Consider the following 21,550-nt stretch of genomic DNA (forward strand, 5'->3'; position numbering starts at 1 on the left):
AATAGTCCACATTTTAGACATGTTCTCCTTAAATATTTGCTGCCAAATCAGCTTTACACTTTATCGCTATACAATTTTAAAAACTGATTTTACAAATGTGCATTTGTGGTTACTCCACAGATGCTAGATCCAAGCTCATTTGTGTTACACAAGAATTAGTGAATAATAAATCTCATTAAATAGGAAAAAGACTGGCAAATGTTGCTAAATGTATGTAGAATGATAACCACTGATGCAAAAGACCAGTCTGCCCCATAAACTCGGAATGGAAGTATTCTAACCATAACTCTTGTATACCAAAAATGACAAATTGTTCCTTGCTATCGACAAATATCAGAAATCTAAATTTATCTTACCTGGCATTTCTTTCAAACACAGGAGAAAACACTTCAAAGAAATTTTCCTTTGCTTCACTTTTTGATGGTACAGAGTTATCAAAAGTAGGATCTATGCTGTTATACGCTCTGCGTTTGACTGGATCAGACAAAATCTCATAAGCTGTGTAAGGAACAAAAATACTTATTTGCATCTTGTTTTTTCTTTGTCTTAACCAAGCAGATTAAAAAACGAGTCTAAATAAAATGTAGTGGAATTCCAAACAGAGAAGAAAAATTCACCTCAACTTAATTTGAGACCGTACACTTAGACACATTCAGAAGTAAAGCATTTTGCTTTAAAAATCTGTGTTGACGTCACAGGACTGTTACATATCTAAATGGATCAAATACCGGCACCTTAACTGGGTTACAGTTCTATATTACATAAAAATGAGGCTGTAAATTACTTGGAAAACACATTTGACCAAATCATTTTGTAGCGATCTCTCTTTTGATATAGCTTCAGCCATATTGGGCAACATGGATCAAAACACACCCAACCCACCACTATTTTCCTGTATTAATTTTCTCTCACTACCCAAAATCAATCAAGATCATGATTAAGAAAAAACACTTAAAAACTCTGAATAGCCAATTACACATTTGCTGCCTTCAATAATAGAAAGGTTAACAAATAAACTTACATTCATAGAAAAATTAAAGCCAATAACAATTATTCTCTTTAAATGTGAACATACAAAGGGAAGTATAGCAACTCGTAAAATACTTTGTGGGCCTATAACACAAGTTACAAGCACTTAACATCCTTTATATGCCCCTATATCAAGTCCCCAGGAAGAAGGTTATCATTCAAGACTTTTTTTTTTTTTTGGAAACACCAGAGGCTGCATGGGAACGGTTATGGGGAAATACACAGCAAGAGGAAAGGAGACTGGATCATCGTCCTCAAGTCATCAATTATCCAACACAACACCAGTACTTGGGAGACAAAAAGGCAGTCGCTAAAGTGAATACTCTACTGCAGCACACTTATGAGATTTGCAAAACAACACAGAACCGACCCATTGACTACATTGCCTGATTCAGACAACTCTGTGAACCCATCACACATAAAAGATGATGATAGATAATGATGTTACCAGCATAAAATATAATGTGCAACACAAATGAGATGCAGCTTTCAAAACAAGTGCTCTATTTTTGGGGTAACATTTTTTCTTGTAAATGGCAAAGTGTTGGAGTCCACAAAGGCATAGCCAAGAAGCAAACTCACTTATTAGGCGACTACTGAATAATCTGTTAAACGTTAATCTAAAACACTAGTGCGTAGGGAATATCATGCATGTGTGGTGGATCGTTTTAAGTCCATTGCTTGATGATTTAGGGAGGGTAGGTGCTGGGGTAAATTTGAGTTGCAGATTTAAGGTGAGACGAAAGGTGATGGAGGTAGCACAAATCCTAATTCCAACTACCCAACAGGGTAAATTTAAGAAAACTGACATAACAGAATATCATAACATAGGCACCAACATGTTTGACAGGCAACACCAAAATCATGAGGAGCTTAGTATACATGAACCTAACCAAACAAAGCTTGCAAAAATCATGCATTTTCCTCACATTTCTGTACGGGAGAAGTCTGGAATCTGAGAGATACACAAAATTCCTACCACTCGCGCTCCCACACTTCCCACACTTCTCCTGATTTAAAAAAAAAAAACAGTACCCCACTTGTTTGGGGTACTGGGTAAATTTTGAAGATTAAAACATGATGCCTCCATGGTGCATTTTGGGGCCTTTCCTGACAAAGGCGATAGACCAAGCCACAGAAGTGGGATTCCATTTATTTTTTATCACAAGTGTGGGAATGCTGGGTGGTAGGAATTGTTTGGATCCTGGATTTCAGAACTTCCCCTACAGACATTTAAGTAAAATTAGTGATGTTACCCAAAGTTTGAGTTTTGCAGAGCATTCTGGAAAATAAAGCACAGAGGGAATCAATGCAAGTCACACCACCCTAGTGCCTAGTTTTAGGAAATGTCTGGGCTTTGCAGGTTTTCCTGGGTGGTGGCTGAGCCCAGGCCTAAATATCGTAGCTACCCACATTGCAAAAAGAATGGTCAATTTTTATAAAATGTGGCAAATTTCTTGCACTCCTCTGTGTTAAGCCTAAGGCTGCTCAACCACATTACCGCCCCCCCTCCAAATAGAGCACTTTGGTATTTCGTAGCCAGCCCCTGTCCACTCATAAGGGAACCCCTGGACTCTTTAAAGGGTATTTCAGATTTTTGATATATCACATAAAGAGCCAACTTCCTACACTGGTAGTGCAGTGGTGGGATGCTGCACCACTTGGTTGATAAGTGATTCCACTAAGGAATCCAAAATTCTCTTTAGGTAAAAACATTTTTTGATTTTTCTAAATAGTTTAAAATAGCTGTTAGGGCCTTGGTTAAGTTCCCCAGAAAAACTTTTTAGAATTTTTTTTAAAAGTCTTTTGAGTAAGTTAGGCCTTTTAGAGAGTACCTACCATTTTATGTCACTTTTCTAAAAAGGTTCCAACTAAATTAAAACCGTGGATGATGTAGCAGGTTCATCAAAGCAGCTCAACCTAGGGCCCTACAAGAACCTTAGGTTAGACAGACCTAAGACACTCTTCAAAGCCTGGAACCTTATCATGGGGCCTAGAACCACAAAAGCACATCTGCAAAAGATGCTTGCAAGGATCATGGCTGAGGAGCCCCCCTTGGAGAAGAGGAGGCAGATGCCCAAGTTGATGAAGTAGATGTTGATTCCAGCAACAACCCAACAGAAGCAATACCCCTGAGAGTACTCCTAGTAGTGTCTCAGAAGAGATGGATACCGAGGATGTAGATCTTCAGAAACTTGCCAGGAGGATAGCATTAGAAGCTAAACTCCACCCTCTCGGATGGCAACAAAATTATTATTAAAGACAAAGGTTTTAACCCTAAAATCCCCAAAGGGGTTGTCCCAACATACTCAGAGGGTATAATATCACCAAATGGTTTACAGCCTTTGAGAAGGCATGTAAACAGATAGCTGAACAAGGAGTACTGGGGCTGTCTTCTTCGGAAGCTGTTCGCAGGTAAGTGTAGGGATAGGCTCCTGACACTGAATGAGGCAGATGTTGAGTATTATGACCACATAACGGACAACTTGATTAAGGGCTTTGGACTTGCCACTGAAGAAAACAGGATCAGGTTCTAGGAAATTCGAAAAACCTGAGTCAGTCCTGGGTAGATTTTGTACACTTTTCAGTCAAAGCACTACTTATCTGGTTGAAAGGTAACACTGTGCGCGATTATGATGGGCATTACAATTTATTGATGAAAGAGCATCTGTTAAGCGATTGTTATCAAGATAAATTACATCAGTACCTGATAGACCTAGGTACCCTTTCTCCTCAAGAGCTGAGGAAGACAAACCACTGGGTCAAAACAAGGGTGACCAAAACTACCACTGGTGGGTGTGACCAAAAGAATGGAATTGCTAAGCCCCCCAAGGGAAAGACGGTATTCAAAGCCGAGTCAACAAAAGGCCTCTAAAAACTGTTTATGAGAGTGGACCAGAAACTCTACACAGTCTAAGGATGGCTTCCAGGGTGAGAACTGGGACCCCAAAAAGCTTAGTGTCATGATAGTAAGGCTCTTGGACACCAAACTGTAGACAGTAAATGCAGTGCTAAGTCTCCAGATGGGATCACAGGTGAGCCCTCACCATGTCAGAGAGCTCACTGAGGCAACTCTAGTCTGAGAGGCTGTGGTAGATGTAGCCATCCTAGCTGTCTGGCCCAGAAACCGTGACAGACACAGACAACAGCCACATATCAATGGGGTTAAGAGTTGAAGGACTGAGAGACACTGGTGCTAGTGTCACCCCGGTGGCTGAGCAACTGGTGTCCTCCGAACGATACCTGACTGGTTTGACATATACAGTCCTTAATGCTGAAAATCAGGCTACGGTACTTCTCACTGAGATGGTACCCTTAAAGTGGTGGTATCTTCTGCAATTCCTGCACAGTGTCAGCTAGGCAATGATACGGAGTCATCAGCATGGGCTGAGGAAGAAAGAAAAACCCATGCAGCAATGCTGGGTATACCTGAATAGGTGTGTGTGAAAACATGAGCACAGTGTAGCGCCCAGGGTGAAAAAGAAGAGTTGGAGTCTGCCATAATGACACAACCTTCCAAGAGAAAGGGGAAGAGTACTGGGAAACAGCTAGCATATCAGGTCACTTCTTCTAGGGGAGAAGACATGTCAGCCCCAGAGGAAACGGAGCCCCAGGAGCTTGGGCCTTACATGGCAGAGCTCTTAGGCCCAGGGGGAGCCTCTAGAGAAGATCTGTGACAGGGGCAGAGGACCTGTCCCACTCTTCAAAGCCTGAGACAGCAAGCTGCTGATCAGGAAAAGGGAGATGTCAGTGGCCCCCACAGGACCTATTCGGAAGAGGGACTCCTTTACACTGAGGCCAGAGACCCGAAACCTGGTGCCACTGGGAGAGTGGTAGTGCCTCAGCAGTTTAGAGAATTTCTCCTCACATTGGCCCACAACATCCCTCTAGCTGGGCATCTTGGCACGACTAAAACTTGAAGTAGGTTGTTGAACCACTTCTACTGGTCAGGTATGTCCCAGAAGGTGAAGGAGGTTTGCAACTCCTGTGCCACCTTACAAGCCAGTGGCAAGACAGCCACCTAAAGGCCCCCTTAATTCCACTTCCAGTGGTTAGGTTTACCTTTGAGTGTCTAGGGGACTACCAATATCATTCCCTACCCTTTCAATCAGCCTCAGGAAATAGATTTATACTGGTAGTAGTGGATTATGCTACCAGGTATCCTGAAGCAATTCCCCAAAGGACTACTAATGCTCCTGCCATAGCCAGGGCCCTCATTGGTATCTTTACTAGAGAGGGCTTTCCAAAGAAGGTGGTGTCAGACAGGCAGAATGTGGAGTGACTTGCAATTTTACTACTCCATACCACCCACAAAGGGCCTTGTTGAGAGATTCAGCAAGACCATGAAAGGTATGATTGGTGGACTCCCAGAAAAACTCAGAACGATATGGGATGTCTTACTGCCATGCCTGCTTTTTTGCCTACAAGCAAATGCGAAAGACTGGAGTAAGGTTTTCCCCCTTTGAACTTCTATTTGGTGATCCGGTCAGGGGACCTTTGTGGCTTGTGAAGGAAGGCTGGGAGAGGCCTCTCAAAGAGTCTAAACAGGACATTATGGATTATATGCTTGGCCTTTATTCCAGAATGGCTGGATACATGAAAATAGCAACTAAATACCTTGAGGCCAGCTCTGGTATGACCAAAAGGCACTGGTGGAGTTACAACCAGGGCAGAAGGTGTGGGTTTTGGAGCATGTGGCTCCTTGAACCCTCAAGGACAAATGGAGTGGACCCTAACCTATCCTTGAGAAAAAGGGGAGGTCACCTATTTGGTGTACCTTGGCAGATGCAGGAACCCCAAGAGGGTCATCCATGTCAACTGCCTTAAACCCCATCATGACAGGGCTGAACTGAGCATGCTCATGGTCACAGATGAGGATCAGGAAGTAGAGCGTGAACCTCTTCCTGACCTCCATGCAAACAACCCTAAAGATCTAAAGATGGGTCAATTCACCCTCACTGCCCAACAGCAGACTGATTGCAGGCAAGTCCTGCATCAGTAGGCTTAGCTCCTCTCATTGACCACTGGTCAGACCAACTGATGCACACATGGTGTGGACACTAGGACAGACAGTCTGATCATGTCAAAGAGAGCATCAAAGCGGATGCAGCCAAGATGCTGGAAATGGGAGACACTGAACCCTCCGAGAGTCCCTGGGCCTGCCCAGTTGTCTTAGTTCCCAAACCTCACACCCAGGGTGAAAAGAAAGAGTTGAGGTTTTGCATGGACTATAGGGGCCCTTAATGCTGTAACCAAGACTGACGCACACCCAATTCCTAGGGCTGATGAACTAATTAACAGAATAGGGACAGAAACATCTCAGTACTCTTGAACTGACATCATGGTACTGGCAGATAGGCCTAACACCTGGAGCAAAAGCATTCCCTACCCCAGATGGGCGTTATTTCTACTGATATGCCTTTTGAACTAAAGAATGCCCCTGTCACCTTCCAAAGGTTGGTGAAGAAACTCCTTGCTGGGCTGGAATACTTTAGTGCAGCTTCGCTTGACGATATTGCTGTCTTTAGCTCAGCCTGGCAGGATCACCTGATCTACCTTGGCAAAGTTACTGAGGTTCTGAGAAGAGCAGGCCTCACTATCAAGGTAAGCAATTGCCAGATACGGCAGGGCTCAGTTGTATACTTGGGCCACCTTGTAGGTAGAGGCCAAGTTCAAACCTTACAACCCAATGTCCAGACAATTGTGGACTGGGAAGCTCCAACCACCCAGACCCAAGTTAGGGCATTCCTTGGCTTAACTGAGTATTGCAGGAGGTTTGTGAGGGGATATGGGCCCACTGAGCTCCCCCTCAAAGAATGGACCTCCAAGAAGATGCCAAAGAAAGTTAACTAAACAGTGAGCTGTCAAAAGGATCGTGACACTCTGAAGGAAGCAATGTGCTCAGCACCCATTCTGAAACATCCAGATTACACCATGCAGTTCATAGTGCAGACAGACGCCTCTGAACATAGGATAGGAGCGGTCCTATCCCAAGCAAATGATGGCCATGACCAACCTGTTGCTTTCATTAGCAGGAGGTTACTCCACAGAGAGCAGCGTAGGAGTGCCATTGAGTGAGAAGCCTTTGCTGTAGGTTAGTCCCTGAAGAAGGTGAGGCCAGATTTGTTGGACTCTCACTTCCTTTAATAAATCTGACCACAGGGCTGTCAGACGGCGAATGCAAGTGAAAGGTGAAAACCCCAAAATGTTGAGGTGATCCATATCTCTATGGGGAATGGACTTTACAGTGGAACACAGACCTGGGATTGACCATGCCAATGCAAAAGGCTTTCCAGTTTCTTACACTTAGAAGATGCAGACTCTCTTGGGAAAGGTTTGTTTCATTCTCTTTCGATTTGGGGGCGGGGGGGATTATGTAGGAAAGTGCCCCTTTTTGACATGGTCACCACACTTTTTGCCTGGTACATGATGTGATTTCGACTGAGAGTGCACTTGGCCCCTGCTATCCAGAACCCTAGTGCCAGTGCTCTTTCCCAAAACTGTACAATTTTCCCCCCAATTGGCAAAACCTTTAGCACCCTCTGTATGTCCCTAGTTAATGGTACCCTGACACCTAGGGTCTCAGGTACTAAAGAGGGTCCCTAAGGGCTGCAGCATGAATTTTGCCACCCTAAGAGATCCCTCACCAAGCATGTGCATGGCATGACCACGAAAATAAAAAGATTGATAAATATGTATGCACAATATTTTGTGATTAATTATATGTTGTCCTGTTAGAATATTGGTTGTTGAATATTGTATAGTTGCATCTAGCATTTTTTTCCCCTTCCAGGAAGGTGTTGATCCCCGGAGCAATTCTTAAAATTGGAGGGAGGACAGCACCGCCGCCCCCCCCTCTCTTTTTATGCTATGCTCATATGCCCCGAGGAGGTGGTGGTACCGGGGCCTTTAAAGTCCAAAGGAGGGGGGCTGGGCTGCCACCCTCCCATTAATTTTTTTAATAAACCTCAGGGAGGAGAGGGCGCCCCCAGGGCTTAAAATGCCCTTGGGGGAGAGGAGACCGCATATGCACCCCCCTTTTCTTTAATTAACATTTGCCCAATACTCTCAAAAACAAAAAACTGCTGCAAAAGAAAATTGTGCCAACAGTAATTAATATTAATGCAATCTCGATACAAACAAAAAGAAATAACAGATGACTATCTTACTTTCTGTCCTGTCTTACCTTTAGTTATGCAGGTGAAGTAGTCATTGTCACCTTCAACTATCTGCTCCCCAGTTGCTTTCCGCTTATCAGGATGATGTTTCAAAACCATAGCTTTATCTAGCACAAAGGAATTTCAGTTTATTATATAGTGTGCATCCCACATTTTATGACACACAAGAAAGCAAACAAATCAGTGAATTCTAAAGTAATAATTTTGCACAGATTACATTTTAAAATCTTGTAATCTGACACTAGACCAATCTATCACCTATGTCACAAAGGCAAAGTTCAAGAGCAAAACGTAAGGAGCCAGGAAAGTACCAAAATTGTTCACCTTTGCACCGTACAGAATCAGTGATTACAATATATAGCACGCATCATGGCTCAAACGGGATTTTCAAGAAAATAAGTCTAACTTTGTTCACTTTTAGGCATGTACTTAAATGCCCATAAAAGTAACGGACGGCATGCCACAATGATTAAGTGAGAGAAGGGCACTTACAATCACACAAAAATACATGGTTAAAGCAGGTATGCAGTAGATTTGAGAGGTACTTACGGGCAGCTTTGATCTGCTTTGGGGTGGCCTTGTACCTTAAGAGCCTGAGTCCAAGGACCGCATAGTGATCTTGATTCTAGAAAACAGAATATATATTTTTTCAAACCGAGTAGCTAGGACATAGAAGCATAAATGTAACCCACTGCAAATGTCGTACTAATGGCAGACTCTTTGCTATATAAATGCTAGTAACATTTACACAGACAAAAAATATCCTTTATTTCAGATGTACATTAGGAGTAAAGGGCATGTTTAGTGTACAACATGGGAGTTGCTTTTCAAGACACTCCTCTCCACTGGTGTCCAATGGTCGTTAAAAATCCAGTTATTCTCCATATCCAGTACACAGTCCATGGAACTGGAACAGCCTAAACACGCAAGCAGTGTTTTTCGGTAAATCAGCCATGGACATACTCTTGATTAAAAAAAACGTTATAATGGATGCAATTGCTTTCCGAACTATTCACTGAAGAAACAGTTGAAAATCTGTCTTAGAAAGTGTTCTAAAAATGTTTCTGATGGTACACTGCCACATTGACACTGCGCTGACACTGTTTAAATACCAAAGGAAATGAAATGATGGACGGAGTGTTGAACATTGCAAGCACTCACCCCCAGTCAACTGATCTGGGTTTAATCCATCACCGTTCTTTAGCCCACTCTGCCACCCCAGTTCAGACATGGCCATATGCAAATCAGTCTGACCCTGTGCCTCAACTGGGGTGGCAGAGTGGGCTAAAGAACGGTGATGGATCAAACCCAGATCTGTTGACTGGGTGTGAGTGTTTGATTGGTTCTGATGCTCCGTCCATCACCACCCCCTTTTGTACCGCTTTGTTCGCCATAAGTTGGCAGGGTATGCTCAGACGTGAGTCCCTTGCTCACTTTGCCACTGGATTCAAGCAAGCCTGGCTGAAGACGGCTGAAATGCCAGAAACCGGTCCTAGGAAGCTTGTTTCCGGTCCAGGGAAGGCATGGCTTGGCAGTTCGGGCTGGACTGTTCCCATGAGGCACAGGGTCAGACTGATTTGCATATGGCCATGTCTCAACTGGGGTGGCAGAGTGGGCTAAAGAACGGTGATGGATCAAACCCAGATCTGTTGACTGGGTGTGAGTGTTTGATTGGTTCTGATGCTCCGTCCATCACCACCCCCTTTTGTACCGCTTTGTTCGCCATAAGTTGGCAGGGTATGCTCAGACGTGAGTCCCTTGCTCACTTTGCCACTGGATTCAAACAAGCCTGGCTGAAGACGGCTGAAATGCCAGAAACCGGTCCTAGGAAGCTTGTTTCCGGTCCAGGGAAGGCATGGCTTGGCAGTTCGGGCTGGACTGTTCCCATGAGGCACAGGGTCAGACTGATTTGCATATGGCCATGTCTCAAGGGGGTGGCAGAGTGGGCTAAAGAACGGTGATGGATCAAACCCAGATCTGTTGACTGGGTGTGAGTGTTTGATTGGTTCTGATGCTCCGTCCATCACCACCCCCTTTTGTACCGACACTGTTTAAATAGGCATACTGTCATGAAGATCAGGTCTTACTGATTTACTCCGGTATTAATGCTCCTACCCGCTATTATCAGAGATTACACTGTGTGTAATGCTGCCCTTTGAAACAAGTATATAAAAGTACGTTTTTTTGATAGTTAAAGAGCTAAAGATCAAACTGTTCGAGTGTCAGTAAAGGTTTCTGTACAAATGTAATTTTTTAGGTGGTAGTTTCTACTGAATTTGGTGAAGTGTACTTAAAACTTTATGGGCTCTAGCTGAAATAATAGTGATGTAGAAACACAACAGTAATAGGTTATTACCTAGTGTAACAAGAGAATTTGGGCATGTTAGTGTAAAAAGCACAAGAGTTGAAGTTACTCGAGCTGCTATGCCTGTGCGCAATGACATCTTGAAGTAAATATTGAGTCTACTGTGATAGATACTCCAGTTACTTTCTTATTGGTTGTGGAGCAAGGGTAATGCGGATTGTGCATTTCACCCTCAGCCATATACGCATAAAGCTCTCTGACACTTATTCAAGGGGAAAGCCTAATTGGGATGGCCCCCTCACCAATAAACTTTTGTTTGCAAAAACTAGTAAGCATAATCCATTTTACTGCACATTTATCAAAGAGATAAATAAAACATTGAAGGTACTAGAGCTACAATCAAGTGTACATCGTTAGTTGGGAAACAGGGATGTTTTTGAAGGAAAAACAATTTGAATACAGAATATTCTCCTGGAGGATAGAATCGGACTACTTTCTGTTTAGATTAAAGGCATTCAAATGCACTAAGTGTAGAATAAATCGATCAGAACAATTTAGATGTATAATTAAGGTACCAGATATTTGCAGACAGAATTAAAGAAAAACCTGCCCTCTTTATGTGTCTTTGTTTGTCTCTTTGAAGAAAAATAACATGTCAGACTCGAATACTTGTAATTAAAACAATTAGGGGCATTTCCACCCAAGATCGTTAAAGGCGCTGTGTTAGAAAATCCAAATCTCACTTGGCACCCTCAACACAAGTTACTCTAAAATAACATCTCTTCTCTGGCTACCAGTCTCTGGAACAAGTGTTAAACACCTCATACTTTATAATGCGTGGCAGAACTACATTTAAAAATCCAGAATATTGTTCAGAATAAGTTCTTATGGGGGGGTGGGGAGGTTCGGGTGGCACTGCAGACGTTTGCACAATCCACTTATTGCGGGGGCATTGCGGGAGCCGATGTCTACTCTTATTATGCGGCGGCTCACCACTTAATCATAAATGACTGGTGGTACAATTCACCTACTGACCCAGCCTTCGCATTATAACATGCAGTCATGGAGAGGGCCCCCCTTCTGCGCCTGCTCTATAGTGGGCAGAAGCTTGATTTCTTACCACAAGCCACCCAAAAAACTATCAGATTGTGGCGATATGCCGTCCGACGCACAGGTGACGCCCTTGTGGTACGGCAATTAATTGCGTCAGGTGGCAGCACTGAAGGGGTTCCGTCAGTGGGATCAGATCGCATCTCTACATTAGGTGACATAATGCGTGGCTCGGTTCTTAAATCGTTTCAGCAGTTGCAAGAGGAATTCCAGCTCCACAAAACCCAGTTTTATAGATACCTTCAATTGCGACATGCTCTGACCCCTGCGCTCGTACATCTTGATGACCTCCCCGAGTTCCATCCGCTTGAAGGCCGCCGTCTTATGGATGATCTTGGGGCCCACAAAATAAAACAAATATACCAGACGCTGACACACTCCACTACTAAGTTACATAAAACAAGGAAGGCGTGGCAAGACGACATCCCTGATATGACGGATGATGATTGGGCAGAGGCGACAGCTAGCCCTCGGGGTGCAGCAGTAGCCTTCAGATACCGTCTAATAGAGTTCAAATACATACACTGAGTGTACTACACCCGCGAGCGGCTTTGGAATATGGGAGTAGTGCCATCCCCTATGTGCCTGCGTTGTGAAAGGGAGGATGGTACATTTCTCTACACGGTGTGGAGCTGCTCAGCACTGCAACCACTTTGGCGCATGGTGTCGTCTTGCCTCGGGGAGGTGTTGGCCTGGGACCTGCCCCTTGAGCCCCGTTTATTCCTGCTCCATAGTACGGAAGACATCGGTGGGAACCGGTATAAACAACAACTATTGTTCCTACCCCTGACGATCGATAAGAGGGACATAGCCCAGTTATGGAAGGGAATCTCGCCAACGATGATAGTGAAGTGACGAAAAGAGTTACATAATTGTATGGGTGCAGAGATAGCGGTGTTCCAAGCGAGGGGTTGCCCCCTAAAGCATAGAAAGATCTGGTCCCGGTGGGCTACCCATCGTGGCATTGACCTTCCTCCTCTTCCCTCGCAATCCCCTTAGGAATGGTCTCCTGAGTAATTTGTGGGTCCACAGGTATGATGTGCTGTTTCCCTATCTTGGTCCTATGTGTATCTTGAATCTTGCTTGCCTTTGCAAAGGGTGTGGGGATGTCTGCGCGCAGTTCTTTGTTAATTTTTTCATTTTTTGTATACGAACAGTACCCACTGATATTTCCAATGTCGTTGTCTCTTGGATACTTTATCAAGTGGAGGTTGCCGGACCTGTGCCGGGTTGGTACTGTAAAATTTCAATAAAATATGTTTATAAAAAAAAAAATCCAGAATATTGTGAGCAGTGCTCAATTTAGAAAATGCATTTGAGGAAAAGGAGATTGTGCAGAGTAGTTTTGCAGTTAATGAAAGTGAAATCAGAATTCCTAATTTCGGAGTGGAAACAAAAAATTGAGAGATGAAAGGAACATAGTAGTTGGTGTGATGGGAGCCTTAAGGAATTAAACTGAAAGATAGTGTATATTGTATGGACAAGGAGTCCAACTAACTTTACAAATGAGGAGAGAAAGATATACTAACTAAACAAAGAGGGACTCGCAAGTTGGACCATACTTGTGGGAAACGAGCCAGTATAGTGCAAGATTTTATGTCAAAAGGCAAGCAATGACAAAGAAGACCCTTCCTGCAAGAGGTGAGGATGAAAGACATTTGGATAGAGAACAAGAGAGGAAAAGGTGATACAGACGAGAAGCGGGTGAGGGTTGGAATCTGGGTTTCTAAAAGCAAGTTTAAAATTGCATTGAAAGCTGTAAGTAAAGAGGTAAGTGTTAAATGGTGGCAAATAAAGTTGCCAGAGAACTGGTGTGATTAGGCGGGAGCAAGAAAAGAGGAAGAATCAGAAAGGACAGTATGTTATCCTGAAGATCAGTGAAGGAAGCTGGCTCTGTATATGATCTCAGCACTATGTGGTCATACTGTGCACAGAGTCCAGGGGGTCCCCAAAAGTGAACAGGGCACAATGTAAAACCCAAAATGCTCTATTAGTGGTATTGTGGGCGAGCAACCTTCGGCCTAACACAGAGGAGTGCAAGACATTTATTGCACAACATTGACCAATAATGGACACATGATTCAACAAGCATTTACAATGCAATGGTCTCGGCAATATTCTAGGTAGAGCTATTGGTATTGCTCATTATTTTTTTATGATTTTTGTATCCCTAAATAAATGGCATTGTCATTTCTATTGGCATTAGCTTTTTTTTTTGCACATGTGATACCTATTGCATTAGCAGAGAGAGAGTGAGGTAGTGAGAGAGAGTGAGGTAGATAGAGACTGAGGTAGTGAGATAGAGAGTGAGGTGGTGAGATAGAGAGAGTGAGGTAGTGAAAGAGTGAGGTAGTGAGGGAGAGGGATGTTGTGAGGTAGTGATATATAAGCATAGAGTGATGTTGTGATGTAGTGAGATAGAGAGAGGTAGTGAAAGAGAGTGAGAGTGAGTTAGTGAGATAGATAGAAAGAGTGAGGTAATGAGATAGAGAGTGATTGAGGTAGTGAGTGAGAGAGAGTGAAGTTGTGAGGTTGTGGTTTATGTTTTTAAAACATTTAAAGAAACGGCATTGTTATTTACAATGTCAATATCTTAATCTCTCTCAAATGCGAGACCTATTGCATTTGCACCCACACACAGAGCCACCCACAAGAGCCACCTATACAGAGCTATTCACATAGAGCAACCCACTCACAAATAGAGCCACCCACACAGAGCAACCTACACACAGACAGAGCCACCCACGCATAGAGCCACCTACAAAAAAAAAAGCCACCCACACAGAGGCACCCACACAAACACACACACACACACACACCTCTGCAGCAAACACATTAACCCACTGATCCGACGAACCACGATTTGATTCTGTACCCTGTAGAATACCCAGGGAACAACGCAGCAGGCTCACTATACTGTTTTAGAAGGAAAGGAAGCTGTGTATACACATTCGACTCTGCAGCAAATGCATGAACCTGCTGAGATACAGCTGTGTGAGTGTGACCAGGGTGCAATTATGTGACCCTGACACTCATCCCTGCCTGGGTGAGTTATTTTGCCCGCTTATCTTGTTAACAAGGACGTTCCACACTGGCCTGTGTGAGGCAAAGGGAAAAGGTGACCAGGGCCAGTCCGGGAGGGTACACAGGTCACCCTTTCCAAATAATAACTCACACCGCGTTGCCTTGTTTGTCCCAGTCATATGACCGCAAAGAAGGAATAATGCGACAATCAGGGTGAGTCATAAGAAGCCGAGCAGGGGCTGCTGAGTGACCAAAGGGCGGAAGTGAGGCTGCCGGAAGATTCTGGGACATCTTTAATACAGACTAAACGTATGGCTTGCCAGAGAACTGTGGTTATCGCTGCAACCTATGAGCGTTATCTTCCCTCCTAGACTCGAAAAGTAAGGCACGTGTGACTAGCAAATATACGCACGCCCCCATGACAGGACAGCATGCCTCTGGCAATCTTTAGATCTATTCCCCAGCCTCCCCCAACAGGCCTGATGCACTGTGTGGCTCACTGGTTAGAGGCGGCAGACCCGTAAGCAGAGAATCGGCCAGGGACCAGGGTTCAATTCCCGACGCGGCAGGGTCGTGGACCAGGGTCAAAACGGACTCGATAATTCTCGCCTCGGTACCTACTCTAACCAGGAACACACTCGGCAACTCTGGGCATTAAGCTTGCCTCATCTCTACAATGGCCCCCCACAGACGCTGGGGATGCCTGGTTTCACCTTGGAGATACCCAGAAAGGGACCATCTCACAGGGATAGCCAGGACGGGTTCCCCAGCGGTCTACAGCGCCGGGACGCCCTGTTGCTGGGGCAGCTGTGCGCTTTACAAGTCTACAACATTTACATTTACTGTACCCACAGCAAAGGTGCAACTTATCCCTCCTGAAAGGCACTCGAGAAATCTAAAAGCGGACAGGACCAGCCTGTCCTTTGCGACCTAGAATGACGCGTCTCGGGACTACAGCTGCCTGACCCTTGTGGCCTGGACATCTGAGGCTTCTTCCTTACGGAGGACTGTGGCCACGAGTTTCTAGCGCCACCTACAGTTCTACAAACACTTAAGTTATCTCCCTAAACTTTGACTATCCACCAGGACAGCGTTTCAGACCTTTGTCTTTCTGCTGCAAATAGTTATCAAAACCAGACTACAGCACCCAAAATGCACTAGATATGATCGAAAATGACGGTGCAATGCTCTCAGAGCTCCACAGCCTGCGGTTCCTTTTGGCGACCAAAATACACAAAGACCTCTCTATTGGTGTCGGCTTTTTACGAGGAAAACGGGATACTCTGTTGTTCAGGAAGTGCCTGAAAGTAGGTAGGGGGTACTTCCTGTATATTAATGAGCAGACCCCGCCTCCTGGCAAAACCTTAATGGGGTATGTTTACCTCCCTCTCGTCTTGTTTAATCCATTATATAGCAGGACTGTGGAACTTCGCGGCTACACGTGGGCATACATTTATAAAAATAAACCAACAGAAAAAAAAATATCTACGATCTCCATAATGCAAGAATACGCCAAACCAAAGATGATTTTAGTACATGTATAGTCGGACTGTTTGATACGAAATGGCGAAAGGGAGGCTAGAGACAGGACAGAAGTCTTTCAACGCCAGTTCTCTCCAGACAAAGGAGAACGATTCTGGGCAGCGCTTGGTGTTGGTCAAGTATGGCGCGTTCTTCCCAATTCGCAACTCAAACACGCTTTAGGAATGAAAATACAGGTACGGGCTCCGAAACACGGCGCTCAGGATTTGTCGTAGTGATATGTCCCTTCTTTACCAAGCTTGTCTCCGGTGACCCTCCCAACAGGTTAGATCTTGTTCTTACCGGCTCTCTTTCTGTAGTCCCCGGATGATGTCCAGGAGAGAGAGACAAAATTGATTTATCGGTCTCTTTTTTTCTTCAAAATGAACCTCTTCCTAGATTTAAGATGTTGACATGTATGTCCTAGTATCGCCGAAAGGGCAACCAGTGCAGCCGCAGCGCCTTAGGCAGAGCTCCGGGGGACCGGGAGACTCAGCACCACCCTCAGAGCCATGATTCCCTGGCCAAGAAGTGCAGGCTCCGTAGGAGGCTGGAATCCGCCATGAAAAACAGACCACGTAAGTCTGTCTCCTTGCGGTCTGCATCCAGAGGCTCATTCCCTAGACAAGCACACCACTGCGTTTCTCCGAGGCAAAGCAGAAATGCCTCGGAGAAACGCAGTGGCGTTTTCGGATTCGGGGGCGTGTTTCTTTTTCTCTCCTCTTGCCATTGGCTGGAGGAGAGAAAAACATGCCTAAAAAGGGCGTGGCTAAAAAGTGGAAAGAACAGCACGGAACACGCCCCCGAATCTGAAAAAGACGGAGCCTATTTGGAGGGACGGCTCTCTCCTCCAATGGCTGGGTTCCGTTTAGGAAGCCAGCCAATGGAGGAGAGGCAAAAAGAGAGGCGGGCTAAATAGCCACTCAGAAACATAAGATCTCCGGACTTCCGGTTCTGCCTTCGGCAGACCGGACGGTCCCTCGACCTAAAAAGGAGAGCCACACCAATTTTAGAAAAATTTACTTTGCATTTTATTTGAAGACCAAGATCTTCGCAATAAGGTAAGTAAGTTTTAAAATAAAAATACTTTACAATTGTAAACATTGACACTTTGAATATTTTCAGCACAGTTCAATGTTATCCTATGGGGAAAAGAATATCACGGTTAAACAGGTGAGTAGCATGCTTACAAATTCAGTCTTTGGGCCCAAAGGTCGTCAAGGGTCAGGTGAGTATCAAAACTGCACCACCAGTGGCCCAGGGACGGCCGGATGTAGAGGTCAAAGTCTGAGTGCGGCCAAATGCTTTGCAATGGAGATTGGGGGTTGCTGTAGCCACACTGCTTGCCGGTAAGTGTATCGGCTGCAGGGGCTTAGCCTAACTTTGGGAGTTAGGACCAGCACAGGGGACCCACAAAGCACCACCAAACATACACCACCAACGGTACAGGGTCGACCGGGTGCAGAGTGCTATTTCAGCATTGGGCACCCAATGCTTTTCAATGGAGATTCTTCACTTGGCAAACAGGCTGCAGGATTGGCATCAGAGGTTGCAGAAGGGAGACCAATGACAGCAAAGCTAAGTAGAGGTGTAGGGGTCGTAGAGGAACCTTCGGTTCAGCTCACTAAAGCCTAGGGGCTTCAGATGCAGGGGAGCCTTTTGACGTCAGAGTCTTCTAATCGGAACCGGTGGCTGTAGCGGACCCTCTGGGTACTCACTGCAGGTACCGTTGTGGAGATCAGAAGAGGTCAGCCAATGCCCGACACGAGGACAGAATTGCTGGGGAGCCTTCAGTGTACAGGTGAACCACTCCGACTCAGGCCGTGGACATCGGTTGCAAAGAGGGCAGGAGACACGGATCCACCTGGATCCAGGGTCCTTAGGCTTAGTTTCTTCCAAACAGGTCCACAGTCCACAGGAGATTGGAGTATTTTTTTAAGGCAGCAGTCTTCTCACGGTTTTGAGAGATCGCTGGCTGCAAGAGAGTTCGCAGGCTCACAGAAGATGGACAGGCCAGTAAGGCTGGAGCCAAGGCAGTCGTCCTCTTTAGTCTTCTCTGCAGGGATGTCTTCTTTCTTCTTAGGTTTTCGCAGATCTAGTTTAAAGTTCTAAGATACTAGATTTAGGGGCGTATTAGGGGAGTAGCAAGTAGGGCCAATGGGCACCTTACCTGGGGTGACTACACCCTCAATGATGCCGCCCTCCTGTGGGAGAGGGCACATACCTAGCCCTGATTGGAGGAGTCCCCTCATCTTCAAGATGGAGGGGACAGAAAAGTGTGCTGAACTTCGCCCCCTCAGGGAGTTTTACATCTGATATTTCTACCCAAAGTGGGCATGTAAAAAGGGGGCTGCCACCTGCTGCTAGCAGCAGAAGCTGGGGGCCCATCCGAGGAAGGCGTGACACCCCGCCCAGGCTATGCATTGTTGCTGGTCCCAAAGAGCAGAGGCTTTCCACCCAGGGGTCCAAAAACAGGTCTGTGTGTGGCAGGATGCCTAAAGCCAGTCAGTGACCACACCAGGGTCGGTAGGATTTCAGGGGGCACCTCTGAGTACATGGTTTAATAAATCTCACACTGGCATCAGAGTTGATTTGTTAAAAGGAGTTGTTTGGTACCAAACAATCCAGTTTTCGGTGGAGCCATCATGGTGGTGTGTAAGTCATGTTGTCGAGTTTCCAGCCCATGTACTTTATATGGCTTCCCTGGCATGTACAACAGTTAGGAATAGATCCTAATATTATAGGGGCATATCTGCTCATGCAGATATGCCCACACCTGTGATATAGTGCAACCTGCTTAGGGCTGGTAAGGCCTGCCAGAGGGGCGACTTATCTATATCTTAGGCTGTGGTAGATGGCATTACAACAAACAAATGATGGACGGAATGCTGACAATGCAGACATTCTCCCCCAGTCAAGAGATCTGGGTTATATCCATCGTTCTTTTGCCCACTACACCACCCCAGTTTAGACATGGCCATATGCAAATCAGTCTTGACCCTGTGCCTCATGGGAACAGTCCAGCCCGAACTGCCAAGCCATGTCTTCCCTGGGCCGGAATCAAGCATCCTAGGACCGGTTTCTGGCTATCAGCCGTCATCAGCCAGGATAGCTCAACTCCAGTGGCGTAGTGAGCACAGGTCCCACGTCTGGGAATACCCATCCCACTTAGGGCGAAAAGCGTTACAACAAACAAATGATGGACGGAATGCTGACAATGCAGACATTCTCCCCCAGTCAAGAGATCTGGGTTATATCCATCGTTCTTTTGCCCACTACACCAGCTATCCTGGCTGATGACGGCTGATAGCCAGAAACCGGTCCTAGGATGCTTGATTCCGGTCCAGGGAAGACATGGCTTGGCAGTTCGGGCTGGACTGTTCCCATGAGGCACAGGGTCAAGACTGATTTGCATATGGCCATGTCTAAACTGGGGTGGTGTAGTGGGCAAAAGAACGATGGATTAAACCCAGATCTCTTGACTGGGGGAGAATGTCTGCATTGTCAGCATTCCGTCCATCATTTGTTTGTTGTAACGCTTTTCGCCCTAAGTGGGACGGGTATTCCCAGACGTGGGACCCGTGCTCACTACGCCACTGGAGTCAAGCTATCCTGGCTGATGACGGCTGATAGCCAGAAACCGGTCCTAGGATGCTTGATTCCGGTCCAGGGAAGACCTGGCTTGGCAGTTCGGGCTGGACTGTTCCCATGAGGCACAGGGTCAAGACTGATTTGCATATGGCCATGTCTAAACTGGGGTGGTGTAGTGGGCAAAAGAATGATGGATTAAACCCAGATCTCTTGACTGGGGGAGAATGTCTGCATTGTCAGAATTCCGTCCATCATTTGTTTGTTTGTTGTAACGTGGTAGATGGCATGGCACACAGGTTGTGTGCCATGTCGACTGTCATTTTGTCTGCACAAGACAATGCATGATGCAGTGGCAGTTCTGAATGGCCTAGGTGATGCGTCCCTAGGGTGACACACTTCAGTCCCAATGCCCTAGGTACCATATACTAGGAACTTACAGGGGTCCTGAAAGGACAATTGTGGGATAATTTTAGGGAAAGAACACTGGTACTGGGCACCTACACAGCAAAGAACCAGTACTCCACAGTCAAAGTTGCATCAAAAGCCAAGCAAAAGGTGTATGGGGGGGAACTGCAACAGAACCCCACTATCTCACAATAAGTAAGGCACCTTTAATTGTAGCTGAACGAAGGCAAATAAATAACTCCAGACAAATCTATAAGAAACCAAACTAGGTGGGTGGTGACAGTTACAATGAGTGGAGAAGAAGTCAATGTTAGAAAGAAATAACATTCCAGTGGGATAGCTAACAGTTGCTCTTGGTTATAAAAGTGAGAACACCAAGCAAGGGTGATACATTTATACAATAAACTTTAAAGTAGAGTAAAACAAAACAAAAGCATACTTGGTTTCAAACACCACTGGTTATACTTTCAGTTTATTTCAAATAAAGTTGAGCATTATCAGAAAAATTAAATCCATGTTTAAGCTTGTATGCCTGACTTAGGGAAAAAAAGAACACAATATGAATGTTGGTGCTCTGTTTTATGAGTGAGATGATGGGTGCTTTTTTGGGTCTGATACTAGGAAAAACAGATGAGGGGATCTCGGCATCAATGGTAACTTGGTAAACGTCAAAGAGGTTGCAGGAGAAAGGGTAAATGTGTTAGGCCAGTGGGAATGCAAGAAAAATAATAGTTGGATTTTATGTCAGATTAAAAAAGTGTTTTAAAAAGCAGGGAGGTATAAAATGGTGTGTACAGTTGGAGTCTTAAAACAATGAAGAAATGCTAAAACAACAAGAGATCATGATCCACAAGTACGTAGGCCACACAATCTTACAAAGTCAGACCAGCTTGAAAAACTGTACTCTTACAGCCCAGTCCTTAGCAGTAGATCCTAAATTGTCCCCTATCGCGTACATCCACGACAGAGCCAAAGCAATTGAATCCCAATACCAGGTCCACTCTATATGAAACTTCAAACAATGGCATCCATGCAAGGTCCTCGCTCTCCATTTAAAGTTAAAATATAGCATTGCTTTTGCATTCGTTTGGTTGAGAACATTTGAAACCTTCAAACTTTGTGCATTAATTGCCATAATGTTAGGTGGGAAAGAAACAGAAAACATCAAAAATGTGAATGCAGGAATCTAAATAAAGCTAGGAGAACCTCAATCAAGTCTTGCTGGGTGATATGCTATGTATCTTAAGGGGGCTTCGGCTTTCTTTTTTATTTTTAGACAGCCTAAAGCGACAGAGCAGCGGTTCTTACCCAGTGGCCTTGGACCCCTGGGGATCCATGACACCCACTCCGGGGGTCCACGACTGCTTAGACAGTAAAATTATATTAA

At 45.1% G+C, this 21,550-nt stretch overlaps 1 protein-coding gene across 1 annotated transcript in view; it reads right to left on the minus strand.

Annotated features, from left to right (window-relative positions):
- The window catches only part of DNAJC2 (DnaJ heat shock protein family (Hsp40) member C2), a 316,362-nt gene that overhangs the window by 244,659 nt on the left and 50,153 nt on the right, over window positions 1–21,550 (minus strand). The window contains exons 3-5 of the mRNA XM_085654025.1: window positions 8,757–8,832; window positions 8,216–8,314; window positions 357–498 (exon numbers count right to left, since the gene is read on the minus strand). Of these exons, the coding sequence (XP_085510151.1) occupies window positions 357–498; window positions 8,216–8,314; window positions 8,757–8,832 (317 nt within the window). The remainder of the gene's footprint in view (window positions 1–356; window positions 499–8,215; window positions 8,315–8,756; window positions 8,833–21,550) is intronic.

Source organism: Triturus cristatus, chromosome 4_1, assembly GCF_964204655.1.
Source record: "Triturus cristatus chromosome 4_1, aTriCri1.1, whole genome shotgun sequence".
Lineage (NCBI taxonomy): Eukaryota > Metazoa > Chordata > Amphibia > Caudata > Salamandridae > Triturus > Triturus cristatus.